We start from the raw sequence: 20,155 nt of genomic DNA, 5'->3' as shown, positions 1-20,155 counted from the left end.
ACAGATTCCGAATCAAAATTTAACATCTCATCAGCCCTCAATGAAAAAAAACTCCTCTTATTTGGTCTGTCTTTTTTACCTTCTTGTTGAGACTACAGATCTATGAAGCTATTGCGGCTATTTTCTGGCAATTTGCCAGCTATGTTTTAAAAAAAATTTGAGTGTTTTTCCCAATCCATTTATTGTCCATCCGGGTATAGTCTTTTGTTCAAACAACAAAAATTCTTTGAAGTCTTTAATTCGCTTTACCTGCCGCTCATGTTTTTGTTTGACATTAGTGACAACTTTCACGTTTGATTCCTGACTTGCCTCAATCGCTGTTTCAATGGAATGGATTTTTTCACCCATTGATTTACGCAATGTAGTAAATACGGTTAGTGTCAAAAGAGCAAAATCAAAAGAAACCGGATAAAGCACGGTTTATACTGATTAGGTTATCGAAATTCATTAGAGCGTTTGCTTGATTTCGTCGTCAAGATTTTTGTTACAACCATATGACGTCACAATCACTTAAAATCTGCTTTTTGTTCATTCGTTCATGCCATTTCAACTAAATTGCGTGCGTGACGTCATTTTTCACTCTTATTGGAGCGAATTTTTTTGGTTCATTTGCGTGATTGTGTTTGGTCCCGCGTGACTTACCTCGCTCTCAAAAATGACTTCCTCACTCTGAAACTGACTTTTCTTTTTTTAATTCAAAGAGATAAGGTCAAGTGAGTGCGTGTCACACTAAATGAAGGTTTTTGGAGAGCAGCTAATAGAAGCAGCATCAATTTATACGGATTCGTAATCAAAATATAACATCTCAGCATTTAACAAAAAGTTATTTCTCTTTGGTGTGTTTCTGTTACTATCTTTTCGGGACTGCAGAGATATTGAGGCTATTTTGTGGCAATCTGCCAGGTATGCTTTATTCGTTGGCAGCTAAAATCCTGGCAGTTCAAATCTTTCGGCGAAAATAGAGAAGTCTCAGCCTATCCTATCTCGCCTATTGTGTTGGCAATTCAAAGTTTTCAATTACAGAAGAGGTTTTTAAATAGCTGCGATAGCGAGTTGGTATTTGCCTTCTGTTGGATTTTTTCATTTCCTCGTAAAAGCTGGCTTTTTGTTATTCATTTATGCGATTTTGGAGTGATTTGTGTTGGTTGGAGGTTTTTCATTTTTTAGTCACTTTACTTAACTCACTCTCAAAATTGACTATCCGCACTTTAACAATGACAGTTTCTCTTTTTACTTCAAGGATATAAGGTCAACTGAAAGCATATCAATGCGATTGAATGTCATTTGGGTTAGCTAATAGATGCATTAAAAAGTTAGCGATTCTTAACTAGTTTTTATTTTCTCAGCAATCATTAAAAAGAAAGGTAATAGTCTTTTTTGGTCTGTTATTGAGACTGCGGACCTATGAAGCTATTCGAACATACATGTGGAGAACATATATATGGAGATTTAATTGATCTTTTTAATTTTTTAGTTCAGTTGTGTTTTGGGGCGCATTTTTAAAACTGTTTTGGTTTTACGGGAGGTTTTTGTTTGTAGAGGATCATTTGAACTTTTTTTGGCGTAAATGATTTTTTGAGGCAGTCTCGCAGTTCTTCCAGCTACAATTTCTGGTTTTTTAAAAGTAAGTACTTCTGTTTATTCGTCACTCTGACCTAAAAGTGTGAGTTATTAATCTTCGGCGATGAAGAAATTTTGTGTTGAGCGAAAATTTTTCTTTATTCCCTGAGTTGAGTTTGATTTTTTGACTTTGAATTAAATGAAGGTATAGTGGGCCAATTTTTTTTCATTTTTGCACATGTGGCCTATTTCTGGTTGGCTGGTTTTTAAATTGAATTGTTTTTTGATTGATCTTTAAGAGTTGTCTAGCAGTAAACCGTTGATAGTAGTGTTTTGCCTTGCATTTGAATGTCTTAACGGGAAGTATTGCTTTTTACCGGAATAATTGGCCTCGAAATGATTAATTTTATGAATTATAATTTCGATAATCTTTGTACTTGGCAAAGAATTTAGATATATATTTTTAAATTATTATTGATAGTTTGTTCATTGGAAATTAAATCTATTTTTGAGCGATGACAATCCAAGACAATTCAACTTTTGTTTGTCGTTTTACCGTTTTTTCAGCTTATAAAATTTTTCAAGTTTTGACTTCCGTTGTTGACTTCCTTCGTTTTTATCATTTGTACAGACTGTCGTCGCTAATAAATTGATGAGCTATGTTTGCTAGTCCGGATTGGTTTGGAACAGTTTTTTCTAAATTTTTTTCTTAAGCGAAATTTCTAGCCGTTCTTTGTGCCTTCATTGGCTGGCTGCCTTGTTATTGTTATTTTTTAATAGCGGCCTCAGCTTCCCAGCTGGCTATTATAAAGCTCCTAATTTTTTTGCAATTCAAAGAATTAATTGTTTTGGCGCTGTCTTTTGTTAAAGATCTGTTCACATTTGCATGATTTTTGAAGTCAAATTAGAGTAGTGATTTTGGTCACGCCGAAACAGAAAGTGGAGTGAAAAAGCGAGTTGTTTTGCAACGTGAAATTTTTTCCCTCTAATTTTAAAGTAGAGCGAGAAAACGGTGTTCGAACAAAAATTCGCGTTCTTGCTAGTGGTTTTTTGTTCACATGCGGCAATTTATCTTTGATTTTTACTATTTTTTCGATTTTTTGGGTCAGATTTTTTTCTTATTGGTTTTGCCAATCCATTCATGGTTCATTTTTGGCCTTTTTTTGCTTGAACCATGTTGTCTTTTCTTGCTAGGGTTTTTTGTCCACATGCGGCATTTTGACATTGATTTTGTTTTTTTTTTTAAATTTTTGTTCTTTCTATAGAAATGGTTTTCACAATTCACCCATAGTCCGTTCTAGTTCTAGTTGTTTGTTTAGTCAATGAAAGTTCTTTGAATTGTACGTCAGGACTTGTCCTGCTATGTTTTTTTTGCATAACAGGACTTGTCTTGCTATGTTTTTTACTAATTTTAAAAATTTTTCGCTTTACCTTAGTTCACAGCTTGTTCAACATTTTGTGCGAATTATTTTTCACTTCTCTAGGCTATTTTCTCTCTTCTCTCATTCTGCTAAAAGTGTCTTAAGACATCAGTTGCTCAGCAAAGCAACTCAAAATGAACAGAGTCAGTATCAAAAAAGGAAATCAGAAATAGAAGGGGATAACCCATAAAGCCCAATTTTAGATGCCCGTTACTCAAACTTTGTTCTTAGTTACCATATATTATGCTTATTGGTATTGCTACCAGCCCCTTTGAGGTCTCACTACGAAACAGGATTGCGTTCAGCTCTAAAATGACATTAAAATAGTTTGCACTTTAAAATTGTTTGTACGAAAATCTTATTTTCACTAGTTTTTTCTCTTCTTTCAATCCAAATCTTGGTTATGGGAGTCAACAGCGGCTATTTTCCGGCAATCTGTCGGGTTTGTTTGACATTGTAGTTAAGTTTAACTTTTATTTTTGCTAGAGTCTTCGAAGTTTCTTCGACTAGTCCATCAATGATCAGAACTTAATGACAGCAATGTTTTACCGAGACAATAGTAACTTAAAGTATTTTGAAATTTGATGATATTTTTCTAAAGATATTTTTGTAATTTCTTGGTTCCCCAGACGAATTGCTGGATAGGTTAAGTTTGATTGCCTTCGGAGAATCGTTACACGAATTATTGAAAGCGTGTGTGTGTTTAATGCCCAATTTTTTCTAGATCCTTGCAGTTAAAAGTTAAAATTTGTGTGCGTGACGTCATTTGTTCTGCTTTTAGGTCAATTGCGTGACTTGCTTCACTAAAAAATGGCTTCTGAACTCACTAATTGAACTTTAATTTTTATGAATATTTACTAGTTCATAAAGATCAATAGTGTGCATCTAAGTAGTGCCAAACGTATATGCCCTAATTCTTGAGTATTAGAGTCTTGAGTTTTTGATCTCGAATATTAATTTTAATTTTCGATGAATTGAAACAACTAAAGAAGTAAGATAGACAGATTGACCACCAGTCCTTTAAGAGACCACTAGACTTTTTGGGTTAGATTCGGACTGTCATTTTTTGAGACACTTTATGAGACTCTATAAGGAAAAAGCCCTAATAGAGCTTTTTCCTTGTAGAGTCTCATAAAGTGTCTCAAAAAATGACAGTCCGAATCTAACCCAAAAAGTCTAGTGGTCTCTTAAAGGACTGGTGGTCAATCTGTCTATCTTATTTCTTAAGTTGTTTCAATTCATCGAAGGCCGCAAGCGTCTATCGCGGCTATTTTCCGGCAATCTGCCGGCTATGTTTTATTTTTAGAATTGGGTGTTGACTATTTGTAATGTTTTTTTTTGTCCTGAAAATCACCTGTTCATGCTCCAGCAACCTCAAAGTGGCAGTGCTTAATCATTTAACTTTCTCTTACCAATGTTTGTGTTTTCTCCTACCAACGTCAAATAAAAGGCGATTGAAAGGTTTTTCAAGGCCTTCAAGCTCTGAAGTGGGAAATTTTTTAACCGAATGCTGTTCAAATCGTGCAATAATGACTTAATGCGGCAAAAATATCAAATGCATGGTTTAGTGGATAAAATTTGTTTAGCCACAACCATCATGTTTTTAAGGCCTGAAAACTGAATGAATTTACAATCCTCTGTTTTGTTTCTGTCAAACATTTAATCCGTCAGAGTTTTAGACAATAACGTAAACCTGTGTTTATTTTAGATAAAAGAGAAATTCAAGGAGAAATATCCTGACCTTCGCTATTCTTCATCCAAGAAAGAGAAGCAACGCAAATCCAAAAGTGGAACTAAGTTAGCAGATGAGGACCCAGCAAACAATGAGCAATCAACGAGTGGTGCCAGAAAGGTCAACGTGCAATCTGGATCCACAAGGCAACAAGATCAGTGCAACTCCTCGACTGTGGTCGAAAGGTCCCAGTCAGTTCTCAGCACGGATGGTGACGACGTTGACGGTCTCCCTAACGTTGATTTTGATGACGATGACGTCATTGTTGATGACGTAGCGACCACTTCCAACGCACCAAAGTTCACTCAACCGAGAGACAGTTTAGCAGATATCAAAGCAAAGGAATTTCAGCGCATGCGAAGTAGCAGCTACGGCGGAGGTCCGCTGTCTTCGTTGCAGCAGATGAACGCTGCTGCGGCATCGTATGCAGCGGCTGCGAATCCTATTGGGGTCTCGTCGTTTCTGGGATTGCATCAAATTGGACTTCATAACCCATTTTTGAGTCAAGTGCCATCGTCTGCCAACGATATTTACATGCGAGCTTTGTTGCAGTCGGTAGCGGCAGCATCGCTGCCAAAGAGCACCGCTGATCTTCTAGCTGCTGGAGCAGCAAATGCACCGTATTTTCCCACCCAACTTTCAGGATCAGCTTCAAGCGTCTTATCAGGCTCAGGATTGCTTGGATCGTCAACCTTGGGAGAGCCATCGGCTAAGAGAAGCAATACCAGTCTTAATTCTGCATCGGAAGCTGCTCTTAACATGGGAATGGGTCTGCCTCAATACAAGCCATTAGCTGATCACACAGCGTCAATGCTACAAAAGGACGACCAGTTGAACATGCCGAGATCTAGTAGAACTTACTCTGTCGATAGTAGTTTAATCAACAGAAGTGCGAACTCAATACCTCCTCAGAATCCGACAATTTCCAAAAGTAGTAAAGCAGTGAACATAGCAGATAGAGCAGGGTTTGAGCGGGATTCGAACCCTCGTTGTGCGTCGATGTCTGTTAGTGATGGCTACAAAAAGTGTGAAGGCAGAGTCGGAAACTACACATATCCTGAGCACATGGTCAATACGCCTTGTCCCACTGGGTTGCTTACTTTTGCAAAGCCTTTCAAAGATTTGAGATCAGTTTATGACGAGAAGAAAATGGGAACTTCACCTCGCTCTGCAAAATCGGTAATTAAAGCAATAATTCACTGTGCAAAACGAAGTTTTCAACTTGTATTGAATTTTAAATGTCGAGATTTTAAATTTTAAATATTGAATTTGAAAAAAAAAGTTGATGCTAGATAGTGACGTAATTGATGTGAATGCACCTAAAACATGCGAATTGTCGTTCGATACGGCGTATTGTTGGAGTAAGATGGGGGCGTTGAGTTTTGATACTGATTCATCTAGATTCGGTATGAATTGCACAAAATTTAATTTTTGGTAAGTAAATCAGAATGGATGAATTAACTAGCAAAAATTCTGTAAATTCAATTGATTAGTGCTGCAAATTTCTTTCTAGCCCGGAACAGACAACGAGCCTTGTGAAATCTCAATCAAGCAAGCTGGTGTATCATCGTCGAATTCGAAACCGCAACCCCAACAGATCAACTCGCCCAGAACCTCGTGCTCCTCATCGACAAGTAACAGAGGCGGCTTCATATCAAGTAGCAACGTAGGAGACATCTCCACTGGGACTATGGCTCCCGGGGGCAGAATGGTCAAGGCACCTCTGGCTAACATTCCATGCGACTCAGAAGCCACAGCAGCAGTCATTGCGGGTAGAAATACGGGGAACAAGTTGCACAAAAGTGCTACTAAGCAGAACCCGGAAGATAAAGTGTCCAAAGTAAGCAGAAATAAAATTGTTAATGGCGTTTGGAGCCGAAGCTCGAGTTTTGAAGGCTCATTCTATGCTTTAAGTTCAAGAAAAGGAATTAATAACTGAATTGCATCGGAAGAACTGGATTTGCTGGTTTAAAACGCATGTTAGACTGACCACGATGTTGGAGTAGGTTCTGCAATAAAAGGATTACTAAACTACTGATGTCATTGGCAATGGATATTGAGTCTTAAACATAACACTTAGCAATGTACTAAATTGTTTTCTCTGGTGTTATAGGATAGAGAGGCAGAAGGTTTGGTCAGCAACGGGTTGAAGAAAAGTGAGCAGCAATTGTCTTCAGTTATCACCAGTGGCTCTAACGGCTCTCTTGACGGTGCTAAAGAAACAAGCGGCAATACATCCCAGGTTGACTTTGGCAAGGAGGAAGAACAGATCACTCATGTCAGCTTCAGAAATCAAAACGCCAATGTAGAAAAGTAAGATATCTTGAAAAGTAAGATATCTAGCTGGGAAGATTGTTATTGGTCTCATCGTTTTTAAGTCGGTTTCTTCCTCGTTTTTGTTCGACAATTTGAGCAGGTACCAAGTAGTAAAACGGTATCTTTTATGGATTGATTGATTGTGCCACTCAGCCACTGAATTTGAATTGCCACCTAGTGTGTGACGTCATTTGTTACTGGAGCTTGTATAGAGTCTAAGGTTAATCGTGTGTGATAAGCTAGGCGTACACGACTAACTTATTCAAATGGCACTTTTATTAAATGTAAATAGAAAATTTAAACTCTAATTGACGTGAATGGAGTTTACGCAAAATAGATAATTATAAGGCTACATTGAATTTAAAATTGAAATTAGGCCTCTAAATATAATTCCGAAATAGGGAAATCAGATTGAAATCAGAATATCTTTTTGGAGCGTATTTTTGTCTTTCGTTTTGTGGCCTTCCTTAACTAATTGTTCTCAACTGTTTATTTCACTGCTAGTGTCCGGCTAGGGCGAATGAAAAACTGTCCAGAAAATTTTTGACCTTATTTCGAAATTTTATACTTTTCTGATTTGTACAATCATTAACTCTTAGTGTCCTCATATAGCTTATCAGCTGTCTTAGGTAATGAAGGTTTTTGGTTGCATCCAATGCATTGCAACTTTCTCCTTTATCTCTTTTGTCACTTAGTTGAAATGTTTTCATCTTGCATCATTCCCTTGTTAATAGCCGCCCTCATCTTCTCAGCCGGCTATTATTGCGCTCGTATTTTTTTACAATTCAAAGAATTTGAATTGTATTGGGGCGCTGTCTTTTTTTTTTTTTTTTTAAGATCTGTTCACACATTTTCATGATTTTTGAAGTCAAATTGGAGTAGTGATTTTGGTCACGCCGAAACAGGAAATGGAGCGAAAAAGCGAGTGGTTTTGCGGCGTGAATTTTTTTCGCTCTAATTTTAAAGTAGAGTGAGAAAACGGTGTTTGAACAAAATTTCGGTTTCTCGGTAGTGGTTTTTTGTTCACATGCGGCAATTTCACTCAGATTTTTACTGTTTTTTCGATTTTTTGGATCGGATTTTTTTCTAAATGGTTTTCACAGCTCATTCTAGACCTAGTTTTTTGTTTGAATTAATTTTTCATTTCTCGCTAGTGGTTTTTTTGGTTCACATGCGGCATTTTGACATTGATTTCTATTTTTTCTTATTTTTTATCTGATTTTTTTTCTAAAATGGTTTTCTCAATTCACTCATAGTCCATTCTAGGTCTAGTTTTTCTGTTTAGTCAATGAAAATTCTTTGAATTGTACGTCAGGACTTGTCCTGCTATGTTTTTTTACTTCGTCAAACTTTTTTTCGCTTTACCATTTTGCCGCTTTTTCGACATTTTGCGTGAAATCTTTTTGACTTCTCTAGGCTAGTTTCTCTCATTCTGCTAAAAGTGAATTTTAACATCAGTTGCTAAGCAAAGCAATTCAAAATGAACAGAGTCGGTATAAAAAATTGAAGTCAGAAATAGAAACGGGATAAACCCATAAAGCCCAATTTTAGATGCCCGCTATTTGAACTTCGTTCCTATATGTCTTAGTTACCACCTCTAATGCTTATTGGTGTTGATAGTAGCCCCTGTAGCCTCTCTCTAAGAAACAGAAGTATGTTCAACTACGAAATGCCATCAAAATAAATCGGACTTAAAAAATATTTTTGTACAAAAATCTTTTTTTTTCAATATATTCTATTCGTTCAATCCCAATCATGCTTATTGGAATCAACGGCGGCTATTTTCCGGCAACCTGCCGGGTATGTTTATCTTTTTTAAGTTAATCGATGAAAACATGATCTTCTGTTTGATCTTCATGGGCTTCTGCTTACTAGTCTTTAAATGTGGATTCGAATAAGCAAATTCAAGTTGGCTTTTGAATTCTATTATTTGAAGTTGATTTCTTGACTTCTTACGAACTCAGTTCTGTAGGTGCTATCTACTACCTTTGGTGATTTGTGGGTACAAGACTGATCCTAATAAAACTTTCGGAGAATCAACTAAACTAAGAACTGATTTCAACCATTATTATTTGGGTATAATTGTTCAAGAACTAAGTTTGAAGGAATTATTGCAGTCGTTTATTTTTTTATGTAAAATTTTGCATGACGGTTTTCACTTTTCCTGTGACCTTTAGGCCCTTGACTTCAAAAGATCCTCAAAAGGAAGAGATTTTGAAAATATTTTCGGGAAAAAATTTTAAAGGATCGCCCTACTCGTCGTCTAATAGAGCAATACAGAAACTAAGTTTAGCTGAAACTGTATTCATTTTGCCCACTCATTGCATATGCCTCTGAATCTATTGTTTAGAATGTTGGAAGAGGTGGACTTCACAGCAAAGTTCTCCAAACTGCCCGGGAGGTCATCCAGGGGCATGTTAGGTGGGGGTGATTCCTCTCTACTCTCCCTGAACAGGCAGCTGGCAGACAATCCCAACGTCACAGTGGACTCATTATACCCCCGCAAGAGACGAGCATCCTATCAAAGTTTGTATCATTCAACGTGAATGCTATTTTGTATTTAATTTAAGTGCTTAATTGTATTATTTTTTAAAAAACTGAGGACTTCACATCAATTCATGTCAACGCTTCTATCAGAAGATAGTAGTAGTAGTAGTAGTAGTAGTAGTAGTAGTAAAAGACTTCAATTTACCAAACTGATGGAATTTTAACATTAACAAAGTAAGATATGTACATAAAGCTGAGTAGAAAAAATCGAATTCAGGCTATGAAGCCAATTTTTCAATGTTTTTATCGCTCTGGAAACTGTTCCTAGCCTTAATATAGAATAAATATAAACTATAGAATAAATATTACTATAGAATTAAAGTGTCGCTTTAAACCCTGAATGCGCTATAAAATGGCAAGCTTTTTTTAGCAGCCTTGGTTAACGACGGAAGCAATGTAGGAGATGACAGCAACCAGAGGAAGAATTCCAGTAGCAGCTCCTCGAACATATGCGGGGTTAACAACAGCGGAGGCTCGGGGTACAGTAGTGTAGCGCAATCTGTCCTCTCAGCCAGTGCACAGAACAGTCCCTTAGTTGACTCGGAGGGCTCACCAGGTAATTCTAATTCCTTTCTGACAAACAAAAGGTGCTGTAAATGGGTTTAAATCAGTCATAAGGTGCTAGATCTGAGGATGAATTGTTCTGCAACTATGTGCTCGACTTGCAATTTTTATAAGGAACCGAATACAAAATGAATGAAATTTTATAACAACAAGGCGGCTCGGTAATGTGCGATGGCACATAAGGTTCCGACCCCGCCCATCCACAATTTTGGCATAATTGTCTACCAAATGAGGAACAGATAGAAAAACCCAAAAATTATTTTTTGGGAATCCCAAAAAACCCAAAAAATACACAAGTAATTTTCAACAAAGTTTTGTATGAACGATACGATAGCCTCCAAAGCAAACAACTCAGTGGAGTAAAAATTGATGCTTTAGAGATATGCCAATATTAAGAAAGCGAGTCAAGACGAAGAGCGAAATCAAACAACAACAACAAACATTAATTACATCAAAAAATTTGTCCGTTTTCAAAAAACGAAATTTAATAACACAGTCAAAGTAGCGTCAAATCAAGCAAAAACTAAACAAAATAACTTATAAATTACCAGAAAATATATGGGACCAGTCCATAAAAGGGTTTGGTAACAAATAGACAAAAAAGAACAAAAACAGTAAAGTTAAAAAATTCGCTTATTTTTTTTGAAACAATTAACTTCAAAGTAATGAAAACTATTAGAAATCAAGTAAAATATCCCTAAGGTTTACGATTACCAATGCTTCTATAGAAGGGCATTAAGACCATTCCTTATTTATTTTGTTAAGCGGCTAAAAGAATAACAAAAAAAAAACAAACAAAAATTCAATTGAAACTTGCCGGAAAACGCTGTCAAAACCGTCAAGCCATATTTTGGCCCTCAAAATATATTAAATTGCGCCTTCTTCAAAAAGAGACAATGTAGTATGTGGCAATTCATTAGTGAGACTAGGTAACAAGTAGATAAAAAAGCGAAGGGCAAAAGTATGTAATACTTTTGATTTTTTTTTCGAAATAAAATTGCATCCAAGGTCATGAAAGACATTAATTACAAAAGAACTATTTAAATAGGGTCATTTATTCATACAAAAGAAGCCCTCGAGATCTGATGTTATCCAGAATATTTCTTGCGTCTTCAACAAGAACGTCAAATATGAAAAAAATTAAATTAATTTGCTTTTTTTTGTGAAAAACCTGTGTCGACGCCAGTAAGGTCATAACGAATTCTTTAAACATAGATATTAGGACAGCAATCCCCTTTTGACACCATCCCTTGACACCCATAATGTCATATTAGACTTGTTATTAACTAACGAGATTAGGTAACAAAAAGATAAATAAAAAGAACAAAATTGCGAAGTTAAAAATTTTTTTAGTTTTGGAAAACGATTTTTTTCAAAATCATGAAAGCCATCAGCTATCTACTAATATCAGAATATCGGCTCATCTATTAGTCCATGAAAAACCAATGAAACCTATCACTATACACGAAATTTCATAGGACCGAAACGACAAAGTGAAAATGACAGCTAAAGACAAAATTAAAAAATTCAATTAATTTCTTCAAGAAAGAGGTGTCGAGGCCGTTAAAACGATAATCTATATCATTCAAGATTTTATTATGTTCAATTGTGCCTTATATGGAACGCTAATAATGTGATATGAGAACTGTCAATAATGTGATAATGTGACAAAATTAGAAAACGTGAAAAATTGGCAAATATCTAAAAACAAAAAAAATCTGAAATCTAGTAGTATCAAAGCCAGAAAACAAGAACTTCAGGCTTAAAACCGCAACCGAGACTGAACTTTAAATCAGTAGAATGAAGAAGCTTTCTTTCTTTGTTGACACTAAGCTAGAACTTGAACAGATTAAGAAAAAAAATAGAGGAAAAGTTAATTAAGCCATTATTTATTTAAAAATCAATTTTTTCTAAAGTCCAAAAAGGACCATTCAAGTAAAAAAAATAAGCTTGGAGCTGCTTAGGAAGCCAATTGAACCTATCACTCCTGAGCTTTGATTTGATGTGTTCTGTTCTTTATTATTTAAAAGTCTTTTTTTTTTCAAAAAAGACCGACTGATTACAATCCGATTTCTTTTTGGATTGTAACAGTCCAAGATTGGTCCAAAACTAGCCCTGCTAATGCCTTTTGTCCGCTAGGACAATTGATATTTCGAGTGTTGTAGATATAGTTAATTTGTTAGTTGAAAACTCAAAAATAAAATCAGCATTTTTGATAATCAACGAGTAAAGTTAGCAAAAAACGGCGAAGTTTTAATTACAGAGCACTCGCAGCGGACGCTGAAGTAGGAGTAGCCCTCTTTTGAGTCTACAAAGGTTGTGTGATTGTTGTTTGGGAGTGTACTGCCGGCTTTTCTAATCAAAGTGGACTAAAGTAGCTTATTTCGCGCTGTTATTGATGAAAAAGGCTGAATTTTGAAATATTTATCCAGAATTTTTGACCAAAAAATTTAATCAAAACAATCAACAATGCTTGTTTGTCTTTAAAAATAAAATCAACGACACTATTCTTAAAAATTTTAACAAATTTTAGCAAAATTTGCGAAAATTTAGGCAAAAATTCCGGAAAATGTGAATAAAAACAATGTGAATTCACTAATTTTCTCGGAAGTTTAAACCTCGATAACTCCCTGTAGAAAACGAAAATTAGAAAAATCTTTTTAATTCCATATTTTACGCTGGACGAGCTTTCTGATGATACCAGTCTCAACTCTCTACGATGAATATATCGATCGGCGAAAATTCACGGAACAAAAAAAAACCCATTTGAGTATATAGTTCCTCGCCCCTCAAGAGGGTCGGAACAATTATTCCGTAAAGAAATTAATGCGTGTTTTTTGTACAAATTAATGCACTGATAATAGTTTGTATTATTATTATTGATAGCCGTCGTCAGCCTCTCAAATGCTATTAATTGGGAGCTCTCCTTTATACGACTGAAGAGAAGTATTTGTTAGTGGATCTACGCAGGCGCAATTACTGTGAAAATGGAGCATTTCTGGCTTTGAACAAGCATCTCTTCCTTGCAATTCTAGTGTGCTAGCCGGTACACCAATTGGTCTTAAGCTTTCGAACTTGGGTATCTTTTGTATCCCGTTCTCATGTTCTTTCTTGTTCCTCGAGTCTTCATGTCTCTAGCCAAGTATAAGTTTAACAAGTAGAGATTCTTGTTAAGCTTATCTTATGCACTTTTTACATTAGGGCGTTTTCTCTCAACCTTCTAACAGTAATTGTGCCGTATTTTTACGACGCGAAGAGGAGTAGAGAAGTATCCTTTTAAACAATTTGATGGACGTGGATTTTGAAGCAGGAAGCGAAACGCGTAGGGAAATGTGAAGTGATTTGGTGTTGAACAAAATTTGAGAGTGGAGCGAGAAGATTGGTTTTTGATCATACCGCTGATTTCAAGAGAGCGAGATATTGAGTTGTGAAAAAATTTTCTGTAAGTGATCTGAGTTTTTGTTAACTGTTTTTTATAGCTGCGAAGCTGTAAGCTGAGCGTAGCTATATTGCGGTGCTCTTGGTTTTTTTTGTTTCGTCGTCTGACCCTTCATTTTCGTTTTACATTTGTTCTAGAACATTCTGTCTGGTCACTGCTGAAATGGATTTTTTCGCGCTTGATTTCACGCTTTCTGCGTGATCTAAATTGCGGTTATTCAGAAGTTGTCTGTTGCTAAAACAAAGTTGATTGTAAGAAAAAAGCATTGTATAGTCCGACAGCCGAGTGGTTAAGGCGTCTGGCTGTTAATCAGGAGATTGGCCGTTCAAGCCGCGGCAGTGAAACATTTTTTGCACCCAAAAACAACATCCTTTGAATTAAACTCGTAAGTTTTATAGGCGGTGGCGATAACTTCTATCAACTCATTTCTGTATCTTTTTCCATCTGTATTTTACAGCACGCAAGTCTATTTCGCAGCTATTCCGGCAATCTGTCGGCTATGTTTTTTGGTTGAGAGGCTCTGAATTTTGTATAGTAGTAATTGTAGGGTCGAAAGCGTGAAGAAAATGTGAGTAATTAGTACGACTTTCATGCCAATTTAAAGGTTTGTCTGCGTTCCAGCTTTTTAGACTATTTTTCTGGCTGTTGCATTGTTTCATTCCATTCATCGGGAATTGAAGTGCGCATTTTGCTACCTAAGGAATTTTAGGTAACAATCGATTAGTTTTGTTGGTATCAAAGTTTGCTAGTAGTTTTGGCATGAAAGTGTATTTGTTGAGAAATCTGAAATTAAAAAAAAATTTTTTCCTCAAACAACCTTAAAAATTTCGATCATGTTTAGCTGTACTCAATTTTGCTGCTCTTTGTATATCTTGCGTGTAATTTTCTCGAGTGTTATAATCCAGTTTTATCTTCGCTGATTTCGCTCAAAGTGCGTCTAAACAGCAATTGTTCACAAAAGCTATCTAAAATAAGCAGAGTCAATATGGAGAAACGAATTTTAATTAGCAACTGGATTAACCCACCCAATTTTAGATGCCCGGTGTTTGAAATTTCTTCTAATTAGTCTCAGTTACCAGGTGTAATACTTATTGCTGATGATACTAATCCATGTATCCTCTCAATAAGAAACAAGTGCCTAGCAATCAAAATTGCGCGCACTTTTGTCATTTGTGTGCAAAACAATCAATTTTTTTATGTTCTTGTTAATAGCCGCCGTCAGCCTCTTAAACGGCTATTATTTAGGCGCTCTCCTTTTTGTTTTATTTCGCTTTACCTTTTGATCACGTTTTTCGTTTTACATAAGTCACGATTTTCACGTTTGATATTAGTATTAAGCCTAATATCCTTCAGGTTAGAAGCTGAAGTAAGTATAGGTTTAGAATCTAACTGAAACTGCATTTGCTTTTTAATTTGTTCAATCGGCAGTGAACTGCTAATTGCGATTTCTCAGATGGTAATTAACGCCACCTTTTAAACCGCGCTTCGACTTCGGTTTGCATTTGCTTTTGGTATTTTCGTTGGTTTCTGGTGGTTTATGTTGAATACTTGTCTGGAGGATGAAGGCAGAGAGTTGTCTTTAGAATACTTGTCTTCAGAATCTAACTGAAACTGCTCACAGAATTGGAACAATTTTTTGAAAATTAGGAAAAAAATTTGTCAATTTCAATCTCAATCTTTTTTTTTCTGTTTCAATCCCCATGTGCGTCTAGCGCGTCAACGGCGGCTATTTTCCGGCAACCTGCCGGCTGTTTTCAATCCCAGCCGGCGTCATCGGAATTCTATGTTTAATGCTTTCCCCCTTCAAAGCTATTTCACGCGCTGAGTGCAATTTGTAGCAGTATAAAAGGCAAACAGTTCTATTGAAAATCAGTAGATTGTACCCAAGTAGAGCATCTTTCCATCGCTTTTTTCGCGCAGAGCTGTTATGACAAAGCTGTTCTCGCTTTTTAATTGTTTTCGTTTTTAGGAGCTCAATTTCGGCCGTCATTTTAAATTTTTGGCATTTATTGGCCCTTCAGCATTAGGTTGTCGTTTAGCTTGGGCTTCATTCCCCTTAAAAATTAGCTCGCATGATTTATGGAACAATAACTAAGCTATTTGCCTGTCAACCTAAATATTTCAAAACTGAAAATCATTGAGAATGTTTATTTAAACGTGCTATGAGTTGTCTACATTTTTTTTTGCGTGAAGCCGCCGTCAATTTTTCAGTCAATTCACGGGATAGTTTTAATTGTCCTGCTTGTATTTGATAGGCGCGAAGTGATAGATGAGATAAATTTCTGAAAAAAACGAGGTAATATGTCGGTGATATATGCTCAATCGATTTTTCGTCTGATGCGTTTAAATTTTTGCCTGAAAAGCAGGTTAAATCCGCAGGGAGTTAAGTAGGTGACAACCTCTCTTAGAGCTCCACTAGCCTCGAGTGCAATTTATCGAATCTGCTGAGGAGACATAAAATCATAGCGTTCAGGGCAGTTTTCGGACAGTCATCTGTCTTCCTCTCGCTCGCCGGTCCCTCTGATTGTTGAAAATCTTTATTTATCTGCCTCGAGCGAAACTTAAGTTGCTGGTTAAATTTTGATCCTTCGAAGTGGAATTTCAAAGCAGCTGAAGGGATATAATTTGATAAAACAGAACAATCCCGACAAACAGAGAACCACCAAACAGCTTGTCAGTACCCTGTTTAATTGCTCTCGAACGAAGTTTGAAGCAAGTTTTCTAAACTTGTCATTTTTATGCAAAATTTTTGCCTGGCTATTTTGCGCTATTCAGAAAATTCGTTGACTTCTTGAGTGACTTTTTCTCGCTCGAGTTCTTCATTTTTCAGTGATCTAAGTTGCTTTCTTTCTGAAATAAAGCTATAAAAGCTATTGTGAGTGATAGAGGCAATGCCATCGAAGCTTAGTGGTAAAGATGTTGGACTGGTATCGTGGAGGTCCATGTTTTGAACCCCTGTGTAGTCGTTTGTTGCTCACATAAAACATTTCTAAGCTACATCCCCTCTAAATTAAATTGCCACCGCCTATGGTTCGAGAGCAATTCTTCAGACTGTAGTCAGTTTATATTCGAAACCTGCAAATCTTTTTAATCGTTACGGGTTTTTCAGTACTGTTTGTCTTTAAGGTTCAGCGGACGAGAGAAACTCTGGCAATAACGGCTGTGGTAAAGCAGGGAATGGAGTTGGAGCAGGTTCTGCTGCTACTGCTGGTCAGTCTGCAAACAAACAGTTGACGAGGAAACGCGCCATTGCCTTCGAACTGATATCAATGGAACTATACCCTAATGGTGAGTAATTACCATCCTTATTAGTTGCTCTAAAACGAAGTTTTCACCAATTATATTTGTCCTGCTGGTCTTATTCGATTTTTCGCTTTACCGATTTTCTTGACGCTTGTTACTCAAAAACGGGAAAAGCCCGGGGTTATTAAGTTGCTGAGCATTTCTCTTAGAGCCTTTGAGCAGTTCTCATGGCGCCTTACTGGTCTCTAAGTATGTAAATCACTGACTGTTGAAGAGGCATAGTGTGAAAACGGTTATTTTCTGAGCGGCTATTTTCTGGCAGATTGCCGGAAAATAGTCGCCAGATTGAAAGGACAGAGAACAATGAAGATTTGATTTTTGTATAAAAATATTTCTAGTGCGAACTATTTTGATGTCATTACGGTGTTAGACATACCCTTGTTTCTTCATGAGGGGATACAGGGGCTATTATCATTAACAACAAACATTCGAGATGACTTATAAGAACAAAGTACAAGTAGTGGGCATCTAAAATTGGGCTTGTGGTTTTTTCGTTTCGATTTTTGGACGAATTAAAAACAAAATAATGGCCGCTATAATAGCCTGCTGAGATCAGGGCACCTATTAATTAGGTAACCAATCGAAAAAATGTTTTATACCTGATAAAATTCCCATACTTTTTTTCAGACGCAGTGATCAACGAATGGTTCAAACGGAACCATCAGCTGTTTGTGACTCGCGACAAATTCCTCAAAGTTCTGAGAGAAGTGAGACAGCAGTACATGAAACAGGCCAGAGCAGCTGCCATCAACAACAATGGCTCATCTTCAAGTGCAAACTCGAGTCCCATTGTTAAAACAGCCTCTTCTATCTCAGCTAGTGCAACTCAGTCTTTAAATGGAGCGCTGATTCCGTTAGGCAAAGAATCGAAAAACTATGTTGAAAATCTAGACCAGAATCGAAGCAATTCTAACGGGAATCTGACTGAGAGTGAAAACTGAGTTTCAGAAACCTCAAGCAACCTGTTATGAACTGAGTTGAATAAATATGTGAAAATACTCATGAAGCAAACTGATACAACTGAACTACAGGATCTAAGATCCATTAGTGAAAAGAGCACGCTTGTACAAAGATTGTTCAAAGTAGTAAGTTTTTCGACAATGTCGATGAAAATTTCTAATTGGATCAAGTTGTTCGTCGAACATAGAAAGAGTGCTCTGTTCATGTTTTTAACTTATTACAAATAGAGAGCATAGGCTTTTACCCGACGTTGTTTGAATTCTTAACCTATAATTATTTCCTAATAAATTTTATCCGGTAATTTTCCCTCATAACAAGATGGCCCGCGGATGTCTGAGCGTAGCGTAAATTTTTAAGACAAGCATCATAGACAGTTGACTTAAGAAACCTTCACGATGGATAAGAACATCTTTGAAAGCCCGATGATTTTCAAATTAGCATAAATCAAGAAGGGCGTTCTAAATTGCGAGATTTTCGTTTTTATAGCTGCGAAGCTGTAAGCTGAGCGTAGCTATATTGCGGTGCTCTTGGTTTTTTTTGTTTCGTCGTCTGACGCTCTTTTTTCGTTTTACATTTGTTCACACAGCAAAGCTTAAAAAGTCAAATTTTCTGAATGACTTCTTCTCTCACTAACGGCATTTGCGCGCGTGACGTCATTTCTCACTCGCTTTAGCTAAAGTTTTTAGGTTATTTGCGTGATTAGATTTTGATCATACGTGACTTACCTCACTCAATAAAATGACTTTTGCACTTTAAAACTTAAGTTTAATTTGAATTTGTTCAAGGTCAAAGGAACTCATATGTGTAGTAAAGGTCCCTAATAAGAGGCTTCTGTGGAATTTTAACAAGCTTTTTTAATTTATCGCTGAATGTTTTTCGCCTAGTTTTTTGAGCGGCGTCGATTTTTTTTCAATTTAGATCTGTATCTGTTTCTATCTCTATTATATGGCACGCAGGTCTATTCTTTCGCAGCTATTCCGGCAATCTGCCGGCTATGTTTACATTGTTTCGTATGACCGGTGACTTTCATTTCCGGGACTTTCGTCTTGCGAAACGAGATAAACTCAGTTTGCCGAGGACATTAACTTGCTCCCGAGGAACATTAACTTACTCTCTCAGCCGGCTATTATAGCGCTCCTATTTTTTTCTTCCTCGAACTTTTTTTCGCTTTACCCATTTTGCCGCTTTTTCAACATTTTGCGTGAAATCTTTCTGACTTCTCTAGGCTAGTTTCACACTTCTGTCATTGTGATCAAAGTCATTTTAAACAGCAGCTGCTCAGCAAAGCAATTCAAAATGAAGAGAGGCAGTATAAAAACACCAAAGTCAGAAATAGAGACGGGATAAACCCATTAAGCCCATTTTAAGATGCCTGGTACTTGAACTTTGCTCTCATTAGTTTTTGTAACTATCTATAATGCTTATTGGTATTGGTACTAGACCCTGTAGCCTCTCACTGAGAGACAGGAGTATGTTCAATTATGAAATGACATCAAAATCGATGTCATCGCACTTAAAAATGTTTTTATACAAAAATAAATTTTTGTTGGTATTTCCTTTTCTTCCAATCCCAATAGAGTTATGGGAAGCAACGGCGGCTAATTTAATAGCCGCCCTCATCTTCTCAGACGGCTATTATAGCGCTCCTATTTTTTTCTTCGTCGAACTTTTTTTTGATTACCCATTTTGCCGCTTTTTTAACATTTTGCGTGAAATCTTTGACTTCTCTAGGCTAGTTTCACTCTTCTGTCATTGTGATCAAAGTCATTTTAAACAGCAGCTGCTCAGCAAAGCAATTCAAAATGAAGAGAGGCAGTATAAAAACACCAAAGTCAGAAATAGAGACGGGATAAACCCATTAAGCCCATTTTAAGATGCCCGGTACTTGAACTTTGTTCTCATTTTTTTTTTACTATCTATAATGCTTATTGGTATTGATACTAGACCCTGTAGCCTCTCACTGAGAGACAGCAGTATGTTCAATTACAAAATGACAGCGAAATAAATTGCACTTAAAAATGTTAAGTATTCTTCGGAGCTTTTCTGTATGTGCCCCCCGACGCATGTTTTTACATAATGACACGTGCTCTGTAACGCGGGGGGCAGAAAGGGAAAAGATCCCATTTTTCAATTACTTTCGAAACGGGATAAACAGCTAACGCCCAAGTTGCAAAAGTCATTCTGTTTCGGTAATTCAAACAAACGCGCAAAAATACTAATTTTGCACTTTTTAGAAATTTTGTATCCGGCACTTGAGCTTTCCGTCCTTTAGGTGCAAGTGAAACTTTTGAGTGCGACTTCCTAATAAAATTT

General features: G+C 36.6%; 1 protein-coding gene across 1 annotated transcript in view; it reads left to right on the top strand.

Moving 5' to 3' along the window:
• LOC142349924 (uncharacterized) overlaps positions 1-18,143 on the top strand; it is a 51,571-nt gene extending 33,428 nt beyond the window's left edge. Inside the window, exons 5-11 of the mRNA XM_075401779.1 lie at positions 4,690-5,892; positions 6,227-6,553; positions 6,827-7,026; positions 9,380-9,555; positions 9,947-10,132; positions 16,706-16,867; positions 17,510-18,143. Coding sequence (XP_075257894.1) covers positions 4,690-5,892; positions 6,227-6,553; positions 6,827-7,026; positions 9,380-9,555; positions 9,947-10,132; positions 16,706-16,867; positions 17,510-17,823 — 2,568 coding nt within the window. The 3' untranslated portion in view covers positions 17,824-18,143. The remainder of the gene's footprint in view (positions 1-4,689; positions 5,893-6,226; positions 6,554-6,826; positions 7,027-9,379; positions 9,556-9,946; positions 10,133-16,705; positions 16,868-17,509) is intronic.
• The last annotated feature ends 2,012 nt before the right edge of the window (positions 18,144-20,155 follow it).

Source organism: Convolutriloba macropyga, chromosome 11 (genome assembly GCF_964194025.1).
Source record: "Convolutriloba macropyga chromosome 11, txConMacr16.3, whole genome shotgun sequence".
NCBI lineage: Eukaryota > Metazoa > Xenacoelomorpha > Acoela > Convolutidae > Convolutriloba > Convolutriloba macropyga.
This window is presented reverse-complemented; position numbering and strand designations above follow the sequence as displayed.